This window comes from Dermacentor variabilis, chromosome 2 (genome assembly GCF_050947875.1).
Source record: "Dermacentor variabilis isolate Ectoservices chromosome 2, ASM5094787v1, whole genome shotgun sequence".
In the NCBI taxonomy this organism is placed as follows: Eukaryota; Metazoa; Arthropoda; class Arachnida; order Ixodida; family Ixodidae; genus Dermacentor; species Dermacentor variabilis.
Window position 1 is genome coordinate 173,581,478 of NC_134569.1, and position 12,720 is coordinate 173,594,197.

Consider the following 12,720-nt stretch of genomic DNA (forward strand, 5'->3'; position numbering starts at 1 on the left):
TTCTTCCCTTCTTTTTCTTCTTCTTTTTTTTGTTTTGTCAGCTGGCGTGTCAGACGCCCTTGACACGCCGGCTAACGCGCGTGGGTTGACAGACTGGGGTGAGGGGAGGGGGGGCCCTGGCTTTGACCTTGTACACAGCGTTCCTTTAATAATTCGACACGCTAACACACTTTCCCTCGTTTCCACGCGCTCCTGCCTCACACCCCCTCCCCTTTAGAAGAGCCCCACCTATATATACTGTGGCGAGGAAAGCATATGTCGCCTTGAAGAAGACAAGTCCACTTGTAGAAACGTTGGCTCCTGCATTCACCTTGTTCACGTTTTGCTCATCGTCTTAAATATTGGGTAAGTTAATTTGCTAAAACTCTCCGAGTAATACACATGAAAAAGTACGGTTTGTGCTCAACTGCCCATCCTTTCTCTAGACCAGGGACCCCACAGTAGACACGCCACACAAAATTATTAACCGGTCGGTGTGAATGCGTCCACTTAGGGAAAATTCCTGGTCTTACTAAACGAAGTTTTTTGGCTCCCAGTCAACGGATAAGATTAATGTGGTGAACGGAGAAGTCCGTCCAGTTTTTTCACTTCCCAATACATTCTTCCTTAATCTGTGTTAACCTATTGGTATGGAAATAATGTATATTTGCAACTTATTACTATGTGCAAGGTTAGAACAGCCACATGCAGCGGTGACGAATGCATGGCGTTCACATGCCTCTCGCCACTTCGTCGCTCTTGTTGTCGTCTGGCCCACAGTAGCAGCCCCTTCATTGTGTCGTGGCAGTATCCCCTCCCTCTGGGCGAAAGTGCCGTCTCGGCTCTTGTTAGGACAAAACAGAGAGGCCCATCATGTATGGCTTAAGCCACACAACCAGCACGACAGTAGAGCGCGGCGGCGTAAACGGCGCTGGCTCGACGACTGGCTCAATGTTCTATGTAACCTCGGTGATTTGACATAACACGCTGTAAGCATCGCCGTATCGGGATCATAACTTTTCGGAGAGACCGATACGGCGGGACGGAGACAATAGTAGCACGAGGGAGCCTGGGGAGTAACAAACGCCTCTGTGACGATGGTGATACACGGCTCCTTGGGACGCCTGGGACACTGTGAGTCGTTCATGACCTATCTGGCGAGCTGTACCGCCGCACATTATGGCATTGCAAACGTACGCAGTGGATGAGCTTAGAGAAGTGGGAAGCAAAATATCGAGAGGCAGAAGAGGTTTTGCATCCACAGAGGAAATAAAATGATCTTAGCCTGTGCTACCATGCTTGGACAATTTGTATTCGAAAGTGACGTGCACGCCGCAAATTAACGTCCCAATGGCGTTGGTCGGCGGAAGCGTACATTTAAAGCATATCGGTGAGAGTTTTGTTCAGGCGTTCAGTGAGTCCACTCGTTTGGGGGTGATAACCGGTTGTGATCTTGTGGCAGGCAGAGCATGAACGAAGGATGTCCTCGATGACGCGAGATACGCCAGCTCCTGATACGCCAGCTCCTGACCTCGCGTCTGGAGCTGTCGAGGAGCAAATGATGTACGATGATGTAATAAAGAAGAATGTCGACAACATCAGTAGCGCAGCTTGTTGGCAAGACACGGGTAATGGCCTACCGCGCAGCGTACTCGGTCGCGACGGTGACGCACCTCTTCCCTGATGTCGAACTTGCAAGAGGGATGTCTGCAGATGTCATTTATTTTTCAAAATCGACACATAGCGGCGCGATGGCTGTGAGAGAGCCTGCACCGCTCCGAGGATCGTCGAAGGCTGACACCGAAATATCGCCTTCCTGCAACAAATACACGGTGGTAACCGTGACAATGGCAGGTAGCACATGGGTACATAGTCCAGAGTTCAAAAGAGACAGGCAGGCTTTGTTTCCACGTAGGGTGACCATAGTACGCGGGCTGACGGCAGAGTGCGTCAGGACCAAGTCGAGAACAGGAGAAACAGCGTATTCACCATCGCGGACCGTAGGAGAGGGATTTCACGGGACGTACGTTGCGGCTTGTGGTGGCTGACTGACAAACTCTACTGAACAGAAGCGGCTGTGAGACTCGAATATTACGTGGGCGCCAAGTGGGAGTTCCAGTTGAAGAACAGTTGAAGTTCCAGTTAAAGAAGGCCGAGGACCCCGTCATGAGGACACTGCACAAGCACGGCAAACAAAAGAGTGGTCTGATGGCCAGCAATAAATACTCGGGTGGTAGAGATCGACGGTCTCTTACGAGAGTGAACGGGTAAACCTGCAGTGTGGAACGCAGGCATCGGAAGCCAGTGGATCAGATCAAAGAAAAAAGCGTCGAATGTTGCCTTCCGAACGGCGGCAAGATCCAGTGCTCTTGTTTGAAGGCGGCGACCAGCGACGGCGGCATTGACGGGCAATGTGTCCAACGCCAGTGCAGTGGAAACATATCGGTAGGTCGCCTGCCCTCCTCCAGTCAGCCGTGTATCTAGCGCGGAGGGTATACCTAGTTGTAAGTGGCATTGCAGAAGTACCTTCGGGTGCACGGTTAGACCCGGCTGCGGATTGCAAACTCGTTGCGGACGACTACTTGTATGAGAGACATGGTGGGCAGGTCCGCTAATTGAACGTCTGGAAGAACAGCTGTAGGAACAATCGCTTCTTCTTAGCGGCGGGCAATGTGAGTTACATCTTCCCGCGTTGTCGTAGACTGCGTAGGAATTGGCTCGTTCTCGCATGAGGATGTCGCGGCGGTGTAGGCAGCCGAAGGAACTGGCGGGTGATGCGGCGACTCTTCGCTAGTTCAAAGCTCTGGCAGTCATTAACTATTGCGTCCATAGTCGCACATTCCTTGAGGTGAACTAGATGAAACGCGTCGTTGGTTATTCCCTTCAAGGCGTGCGAAAACTTGTAAGATTCATACATATTGATGTATCCGTCCTGAAGAAGAGTAATGCTGCAGCTGTCGTCTTTCCATTAAAAGGTATCACTATCAAGTTGAAAATATCTCACTCGACAACGTTGACGACAGCAGAACTCGCAGCGCTTTGGCTCTCACTACAAGTTATTGATGATCAACCAAGACAGAAATAGTCCGATTTTCAGCGACTCGAAGACGGCACTGCAGGGTTTATTGTCACCCTTAGGACGCGGGCCGCATGAACAGTTGGTATTTGAAATCGCATAGGCCATACACCACCTAAGAAACTACGTCAAATAATTTTTCAGTGGCTACCAACTCACTGTGGCATATTTGGCAATGAACGCACCAATCAGACTGCTCGTTCAGGTATTGTAGCAGACAACGGCGTATCGTTCCCGCTGTCTAGGACAGATGCTGCCAGGATGCTCCGCCTACTTGCACACCAAAGCATAACGTCAGAGTAGAATGAACCACATTTTATGCACGTCTGTTTATACATCCGCGATTCACACCTAAGCATGTTGGTGCAGTGCAAACTGGGGCAGGCGACATACGTAATACGAGGGTAAGTTCTTACTGCCAACTGAAATTTCATTGCCTGATACAATGTCTTATATAGAAAACACAGAGCAAAAAACGACATGAAAAATACATACGTCAAATAATAGAAAAAAGAATAAAGATGAAAAAAAATCAAACATAGGCCATCACCGGTGAGCGGGTTAGTGTACGTGTAGTGTTTCCTGCTACACACAAACTTTGTTGGGTATCAAAAAGAGGCCTCCCTATCAATAAACAAAAACCCAGATGAATTCAAACAGCACAACCGTTAAGTGGATTGTGTGTAGGGGGTCGCGTACAGAATCCCCTTGAACTGCTGCGCCTGCGACGTAGGTCACACAGGCATGTGTCTGAACGATCGTCTGGGTGAGCAAGGGAATAATATTATGAATGGAAAGGAAGCTTTTTAGCCCGGCATTACAGCGCATGCGGATGTACCCTTCTGTTTGGAAAAACAAAAGTAACCTTCACACACAGGGATGATCGAACGTGCATCATCGTTGAGACGGCTAGCATGGCACGTGAAGAATTCCCATGCATAAATAGGCCATTTCTGGACTTATTAAGAAGGTAGTTGGCATTCTTAGGCAATGGCAGAGCGAACAGTGGTACCTTCATATAGTTGTTTAATTTTTATATCTTTATTGTTTGTTTCATTATTTAATATACGTTGTGCTTATCTCGTTTTCTCTTTCTTTATTCTATGTAACACCTTGTATCAGACAATAAAGTTTCATTTGGAAGTAAGCGCTTGTCATCGTTTTTTCTCTGTCCGCTGTACCACTTTGAGTTCAGCCGCACAGCCTAAATTCGAAAACCAGCTAGCCCAAACCCTCATCCTTCTAACCTTGAGCCTCGGACTTCTACCAAAACTTCGCTGAAGAAAGGCCAGCCTGTTGTGTAGGCCATAGTTGGGCGTCGCGTTTACCAATGCCTATGCGTTGCGCATAGGGGTGGCCGACACTGGAGCGTGTGTTCATTGTCAGTGCCCACAGTACAGGTTGCAGAGACAATCGATTTCATTCGCGCTGAACTAGTTGGATGACCAGCCTCTGTTGCAAAAGGAATTTTGAAAGATCAACGCGACTTAACATCACATCAGAAGGCCACGCAATCAGTACTGCGCTTCTTGATTCGCCTCTGTGAACACCTGTGATTGGAACGCCTTTTCTGTTGCCTGCATTTCTATTCTTTTTCCTTTTTTTTCTTTCTCGATCTTTCTTTTTCTTATCGCTTTTTGGCGTCTTTACAACTGCTATATCCCCCACTCCAGTGCATTGCAGCAAACCGAAAACGCGGATTTGGTTAACCTCCTCGCCTTTGCTTTTTCTCTCTCTCTCTCTCTTGTAAGATTCGGTCATCTTGTGGCAGCTTTTCGAACAAGGCCCAGCACGACCTACATGTAACAAACGTACGATTCAGTGGCCGTCTGCACGCGGGATCCCAACTAATATTTAGCGGCCTGCCGATGACCAAATGGTCTGGCGAACAACTCACGCAGCTTCGCCTTGAAAGCGTCCAAGCTTGTAAGATCTTCATGCGTCCGGGGCCAAACACATGCCATTGTTTTTAGGCAGAATATCACGTTGGCTAAAATCAGTCTGGGGTCCCCAGCTGTAGTGGTCGCTGACGTGCTCGTACATGCAGATCCAGTTTTCCACATCTATACCATCCGTGCCAGAAAAGGTTCCCGTGTCTCGTTGGTAAAAATGTATCGCATGAGCCTGTGGCCGCTGTGCCGGCGTCGCTAGGTAGTTCATCGCAGAGCGACGAAGACGGAGCGGGCACGCAGGGGCAGGTATACCCCTTACTTCTACCAAAAAAGTGCTTACGAACAGAGCGTCTATTCAAATATTACTGCTATATGCAAGGATGGAACATCCACCAGGAGCGGTGATAGAAGCAAGGACTTCGTATGCCTCTGGCCAATTCGCCGCTGTCGCAGTCGTTGGACTGACGGTAGTAACCCCTTCGCTGTGTCATGCAAATTTATAATAAAAAAAATCTGGGACTCCTTGTAACGTAAGAATGAGTAGTGGTGATCACATGTGCCGGCTCGGACGATGTGTGTCTTGTATACTTCATTACAATTTTGGAAACAGGACGCTAGCGACAACTTCTCAAGTACACGCACACGATGGCCAATGTGAGCCGCAGTGCCTGATGAATAACTGTGTCTTTTTTTCGTTGCAGAACTATCAATGCGAAAGAAAACATGTTTCGCTTTACTATTAGCCAGCTTATTCCTCCTGAGGTGCAGCGTATTATATACATGGAACGCTTTGCAGCTATGTAAGTAACACGAGAACTCGGTATATTATCACTTTGTGGCGAAAACACAGCCGCATGAGTATGTTCGCATGACTACAGTCGAAAACCAATCTACCCGCTTAAAATTGATTTGACTTCTTAAGTCATATGTCCTATCGGCTCTTTGCTAACTCACGTCTTTCATATAATCATAGAAACAATAATGCGGTCAAAAGAGCCTAAGCTATGCTAAGCACAATGTCGAGAAACAAATGTAGTTGAGAATGAAAACGTCATATATATCAGGTCCCTGCACTCGCATCTTCCTTTTGTTTTACGTGAGAATGTAAAACTTGCTTTCTTCTTTTAGCAGATTTGCCAGAAAGAAGTTCCCGCACGGAAACTGTACGTACAACCGAAGCTCCCGCTGTGGTCAACGCACATACTATGGCGTTAGTGGATACCAGTGATTCTACTTTAGAAAGGCTTCTCCCCGCGGCGTTTAAGGCGGCGCTCGAAAGATATCCCGTCGTTCCAACAACGGATGTGAAAATAGTGGTGATCGTCGCCTATTACCGGTCTGGGTCATCCTTTGTTGGCGAATTGCTGTCTTCTGCGCCACGGACATTTTTCCACTTTGAGCCTCTTATCCCGTTCACTGTCAGCGGCAGCATACGACCAGGAAGACAGAGCCACGCTTTCCGTCTGATAGACGAGCTTGTCAGGTGCCGCTTCGAGCCGCTCTACACGGTGTGGCTGGAGAACACCCCTTACTACAAGTTCAACCACTTCCTGGCCGATCTCTGCGAAGGTGGAGAGTCTTGCTCCTCCCCAAGTCACCTCTCTGCTCTCTGTTCAAGAGCCGAAACGCAAGTTTTCAAGTTCACAAGACTGCGCGTCAGTCAGGTCAGAGTTTTCACATACCAGACATTTATTTATTTATTTATTTATTTATTTATTTATTTATTTATTCATTTATTTATTTATTTATTTATTTATGTATTCATTTATTTATTTATTTATTTATTTATTTACTTACTTATTTACGTATACAGTAATACCAGTCTTCGTCAGGCCTGGTCAGAATGGGCAATACAACTTAAATATTTCCATCAAAACATTTAGCACACAAAAGCAAGAACAATCTTGACGCATCGTCATTATCATCGGCCACCTATTGATGTCAACTGCAGAACTAAGACCTCTCCTAGTGATCCACAGTTGCCCCAGTCTTGCGATAGCTGATTCCATGTTATGCCAACAAATTTTCTAATTTCATCACCCCACTTGGTTCTGTAACTCTAATAGACCACCGTACAGCTAATAGGCAACTTTACCTTCAATAGGCCTGACCTACGCAATACTTGTGCTTCCCAGCTTCGTTTTTGCTCCTAATTCCAGTTATGAGAGGGACATAGATTAAAGCTCTTGAAGAAGATCGAAGCAATCTCTGAAGGAGCAGTTGTAACTGCTTGCATCAAGAACACGAGCTCGTGTCTCGCGCCAAAATGAGGGAAGTGCCCACAGATTCCCATCATCTTTTCTACTACAATTCCGTGGCTGCTAAAATGAGCCATTCTGGCGACTTAAGGTAATGACATGGTGAGAGGATCGTGGTACGGCTTTTGGCGGCTGATGTGAACCACCGGCAGCCACGACAGCGTTTGTCCGACTATGAGGTCACCGGTTCGGCCACATAGTTCACAGGCGCTGTAAACTGAATGAATTGGAACGGAGCCAGATATTTCGCAGGAAGCTTCTGAGCGTGTTCTGGAGAGTAGAATGTCATCCAGATAGTATAGTACACGGCGAAGATCTCTGCAGCCTGATCGTGGTCGCGGCATCTTTTTACCATGCCGAAGGCATCTTTTTGGAGGCCTTCGGTATGTGTCGCGAAGGAGTGAGCTAGTTGACGGCAAAATTCTGCATAATGAGAATTATCTGAAAGGCCTAAATTTACGGACGTCCGGCTGATACCGAAGTATGGTGTCCATCAAAAAACAGAAAACTGTGAGGAACACGTGGGGTTCTTTTGAGTGGCGGTGTTTTACTCGTGCGTGACAAAACGAAAGCTGTCTTCCCCATTGAAATGGTCGGATGAGTCGTACAGTGTGAGCCAGTCACAGAGAATCCCCTTCAACCGATCCGTTAGACCATTAGTCTATGGCTGATACCCCGCTAATGATGCAGTCAGTAGAGCTGCACGCTGCTAGTCGCGCATTAATAGCGTCAGAGAGGAGGACATGACCTATCTCTGTGAGTAGTTCTTCGACCGGAGAAGTGGACTGGTGATAGACCACCTCCTATAGTCTATCACCAGTCCACTCCTCCAGTCGAAGCCACTGGGCGTTCCCGGCCGGGCTGCTCCGCTGCTGCCATGGTGACTCTCCAACTTTCTCCCTCCTTCTATCTCCTTCACTCCCATTTTCAACTCCCCTGCTGGTGCTGAGCCGTGCTCCCGCAAGGGTTGCAGAAGACAGTGCCAGCCTTTCCTCCTTTCCCTAGAAGAACCGATTCTCCCGCGGTGGGCAGTGTAGTTGCATGAAAGCCCGTAGATTGAATGCGTTGACTTCGCGAGCTGCGGTGAAATGATGTGCAGCAGTTTCAGTGTATCTTTCAGGTGCTTTACTGTGAAAAGAATGGCTTGCTGCGAAAAGCAGTATAGCATTCCCATTGCCATTGTTATGGAGCTTTATTCTAGCTTCCCCTGCATACTGGCAGACCTATGTTCGGTACCCCAAAACATTTATATCCACGCATTTCAAAATTTAATTGTGTTAGTATTTTCTCCCGTAGTAAACTGTACATACATATTCTAGGTGTGTCGAAAGATTAAAATCACGCTTCAAGACTCTACCATATGTACATATATATCTTTTGCACGAAGGATTGGAGCTGGTTCGTCAAACGTTTTGAAAGCGTACCAAAGCCGGTACCAGCTGGAGGATCACGAGTATTTGCAGGCTATTGCAAGCCTTAATGTTTCCGTTAAACGGCTTCGTCTTCCTGGAAGTTCCACGGAGCTGAACCAGAAATGTTTTGAAAACTGCTTGTTTTCCCTGGCTGGCTGGCTACCCTGGCTAAACAAGCTACGTTTGTTCAGGTATAGCTTACGTAAATTTATTTGTCGCAGGTGGGATCTTGGATTGAGCGAAACCCGGACATTGCGCAGTCTGTTCGCGTGGTCCACCTGGTGCGAGACCCGCGGGCCATCTACTCTTCTAGAAGAGGTCTTCCCTGGTGCACGGACTACGAGCCCTGCGATAGCGCGGCCGCCTTGTGCGACCAGATGCGATCAGACTTGGATGCATTCCGGGAGCTCACCCCTCGACTGCAGATAAACAGAACGTACCAGATACGTTTCGAAGACCTCGCCGCGGACCCCCTGAACGAGACGATGCGGGTGTTCGGGAGGCTAGGTCTAAACTATGCACCATCCGTTTCGAAATACATTGAAACCCACACGGTAGCAGCTGCAGCGGAAATGAGGAACCCTCACTCGACGAAGAGAAACCCGAAAGCGGTTGTGCACATGTGGAAGAAGAAGTTGTCGATGCAAAAGATCCGGGAAATAGAAACGACGTGCAGTGATGTTCTTCAAAGGCTTGGTTACGAGAGCGTGCCGAAATGAGCGAAATCTGCAAAAAAAAGCCTAGCGAAACAGTGACTACTTCCTCTAGCTAGTGGTGATGGCGTCAGTGCAAGAGTGCTCAAAATGCTAAGTGAAAAATGTGTCTTCGCAGTATAATAAAGGTCTGAGAGGCTATGCTTTGATCTATAACGCGTTCGATGTACACTCCAGGGACTGCCGCACATTTACATGAAAAAAATGTGCACTATGAGCAGTGATGCGCCATCGACACGCTAAGGTAAGCATTAAAGCAGCACAGATAAACCAGTTGTTTGTTTTGATCCGAACGATAAAAAAAAAATCTCACATCCAGGCACTTGTTTCTGCTCACGGGCTACGCGGTTAAGGGAACACTAGCAAGAAAAACATCTGAGCAATAATTTTGATAATTAACTAAAAGTTGCTACTTAACTTTTTTTTTGCTAACTTAGGGCACTTGCTCTTATGAAAGGTAGAAGCCGAGGTGAATTAACGTAATGTCTGCTGAGCAGAAATCTTTAGGTTAGCACTAATTTCGAGACATGCGACCTTAAAGTGTCTTCTTATAAAACCAGCGTCCCATTTCAGAGTTTCCCAAAAGTGTGCCTGTAATATTTCAGGAGGTTTGTAACTGATACTTCGAAGCATTTTTGAGGATATTTTGGAGACAAATATCCCGAAAGTCCTCGAATTTATGTTGAGCCCACGTGCGCATTTCTATTCACTCCTTCTCGGCTTTAATTTCGCCTTTACATGGGTCCTGAGGTTAATTAACAGAAGTTGTATGATTAGCACACTCAGTCATGAGAGAAAATTGCCTCAAGGAACATCTTACTGCTAACGACCCTTAGCAACGTAGTGCGTCTGCAAAAATAGCAGGGGCCTATGCATGGTTTTTTTCACAAGAAAATGATCTCTATAAAAAGAAAGACCTGAAGTATGCGGCCTGCGTGACGTAGGGCTGGGAGAATGTTCGGCACCTTTAGCAACAGCGGCACCAACTGTCGGGTTAGTTTGCGGGGGAGCTATGGGCTCAATAAGTGTGTTTTCACATTATAATAAACAGTGTTGTGTTTGTGTGTGTGCGTGTGTGTGTATGTGCGTGTTTGTGTGTGTGCGTGCTTGTGCGTGTGTGCTTGTGTATGTGTGTGTGTTTTAAGCTTTGGTTCTCGTTGCTTGTTGATGGAGGGCGCTTAACAGTACGGCCTTGTACTCTCGATGGCACATCACTCGGCGTTTATATTTTTTTCTTTCTTGTTCCGAATGTCGTTGCTGATACCCGGCTCTGACCTTGCAAATTATCGCATTATGGACCGTGTGGACGTGCAAACTATCTCGGTTAGCTCGGATGCGAGAAGAGGAATTGCCTCGAAAGGGCAAGAAATTCTGAATCTGTGTATAGGCTGATGTAAACATTACAATACCGCACTGAAAAAAAAATTGGCTGTAATTCCGAAATAGTACGGACTCGATAAGCCAGAAGACGAAGTGAACTTGAGGATTAAGGGGAAGCCGTACATTGGAAACGGCGAGCGGAGTTGTTGCTGAGCAAACTCGGGCTGACAACTATTTGTCGTCAGGAGCTTCGGGAAATGACAATAAATAGGCAGCTACATTTCATTTGAAAGGGTGCGAAATTCATTTTGGAAATAATCAGGGCACACTTCTCCAAGGGGACTCCCCCCACTAGCTTTTCAAAAAATCTGAGGCGATTTCGGAGGTTGTGCAAGTTCCCAGTTATTATTCTTACGTAAGCCCGTCCATTTCCTTTTGCATCTGTCACTCAATATATATATATATATATATATATATATATATATATATATATATATATATATATATATATATATATATATATATATATATATATATATATATATATATAATTTTCAGCTTCGTTCTTGCTTTTTACTACAAGCTAGGCTTTGGTACTTGTGTTAGCTAAACTTGTATAAGCTGGAATAATTTATTACGCATTTTTTCCTTCACTGCTTCCCTCGGTATTGTTTGATTTTGGGGGGTATGATACATAAATATGAAATTAATGACAACGTTAGCCAGCTCGCGTTATCATCTCTGCATTGTCTTGACATTGGCTGCACACCACGATGCGGAGGAATGTTGGCATTTAGCGGAATGTCTACGATTATCAATTTAACTCGAGAGTAGGAGCGATATGCCCAGACAATTCGCCGACAATTAACATCGACGAAGTTGCTCACTACACCTCATTCGCAGCTTTCTCCGCGGCTGCGTGCTCACTCAGCGAGCGAACGAGAAATTGTCTAGTTTTAAGCCGTGCATCGCGTGCCGTCGATTAGTGTACCCCGCTGGTGCCTTTCCACCTACCGCAATAAGCTTCGTCTCTGTGCGAGTCAGAGTTAAGGCATTTACACTGTGCAAGGCATGGCATCTCTGCAAGGCATGGTGCAAGGCACCAGGGCCAGCTGCTTTGCAATGCGAAGCATGGGCGGATAAAGTAAAGTAGATCCAGTCGATCTCACTCGGATCTCAACCAAGCATCTAAAAACGGAACAAACGGAACATAAACCGCGCGACTGCCCAGCTGATGGCGAAACTTGCAGAATCTGTAACGCAAGAAATCACTTTGCTGTTTGCTGCAGAAGAGTGGCGCGCGTAGGCGAGCTCCAGGTGATGGCAGCGACGTTGAAATTTTAGATGTGTGTACCGGTAACAGACAGAATGAGCGTGATTGGATGGTGATAGCGAGACTTGGCGGCGGCGTACTCAAGTTCAGAGTCGACACGGGATCTCAAGCTAACGTCATACCGTATTCAACCTACAGGAAGCTGAGGCCATTGTCGCCTGTCAAACGCAGCAACCACTTTGCGGTCATACGGTGGGGTCATCATCAAACACCTAGGTGTGATCAGCCAAAGAAGTAGTCATCGGTCACAGACACCAGCATTTGGATTTCTTGGTCTCCAAGAAAGGAAGGCAGGCACTGCTCGGGCTCAATGCAAGTGAAATGCTCGAGCTAGTTACCAGGACAATCGACGCAGTGGCAGCAACCAACTCTGAACAAGTAATGCAGGAATTCGGCGAGCTATTCGAAAGTACCGGCTGCGAACAGCGACACTACAAGATGGTCCTGTCTGCGGATGCTGTCCCAGTAGTTCAAGCAGCCGACGAGTTCTTTTGGCCCTAAAGGAACCACTTCGCAACGAGCTGAAGCGGATGGAGGAGAAGCGGATGGAGGAGAAGCGGATGGAGGAAGCGGGCATCGGGACAAAGGTCAACGAACCGACTGAATGGGTAAGACCATTGGTAATTGCCAAGAAAAAAGATGGGAAGTTGAGGGTTTGCATGGATCCCAGGATAATCAGCGCTAGCATAAAACGGGAGTATTACGAAATGCCGAGGCGGGAGACCATAGAGGCAGAA

General features: G+C 47.0%; 1 protein-coding gene across 2 annotated transcripts; it reads left to right on the forward strand.

The window, feature by feature from the left end:
* Nucleotides 1-314: 314 nt before the first annotated feature.
* Nucleotides 315-9,459, forward strand: LOC142571077 (carbohydrate sulfotransferase 5-like). Of its 2 annotated transcripts, none has more exons than XM_075679372.1 (4): nucleotides 315-345; nucleotides 5,649-5,747; nucleotides 6,079-6,611; nucleotides 8,839-9,459. In XM_075679372.1, the coding sequence occupies exons 2-4, from the start codon at nucleotides 5,657-5,659 to the stop codon at nucleotides 9,334-9,336; spliced, it is 1,122 nt and encodes a 373-aa protein (XP_075535487.1). In that variant the 5' UTR covers nucleotides 315-345; nucleotides 5,649-5,656; the 3' UTR covers nucleotides 9,337-9,459. The 2 variants fall into 2 exon arrangements, with proteins under 2 accessions (XP_075535487.1, XP_075535486.1); XM_075679371.1 differs by having other exon boundaries at nucleotides 329-345; nucleotides 6,076-6,611.
* Nucleotides 9,460-12,720: the final 3,261 nt, after the last annotated feature.

Excerpts from the sequence above, each read along its gene's own strand:
- LOC142571077 (XM_075679371.1), top strand. The coding sequence starts at position 5,657 with ATGCGAAAGAAAACATGTTTCGCTTTACTATTAGCCAGCTTATTCCTC. Across the intron at positions 5,748-6,075 it reads ATGGAACGCTTTGCAGCTAT|CAGATTTGCCAGAAAGAAGT; the intron begins GTAAGTAACACG and ends TTCTTCTTTTAG. Across the intron at positions 6,612-8,838 it reads CAAGACTGCGCGTCAGTCAG|GTGGGATCTTGGATTGAGCG; the intron begins GTCAGAGTTTTC and ends TATTTGTCGCAG.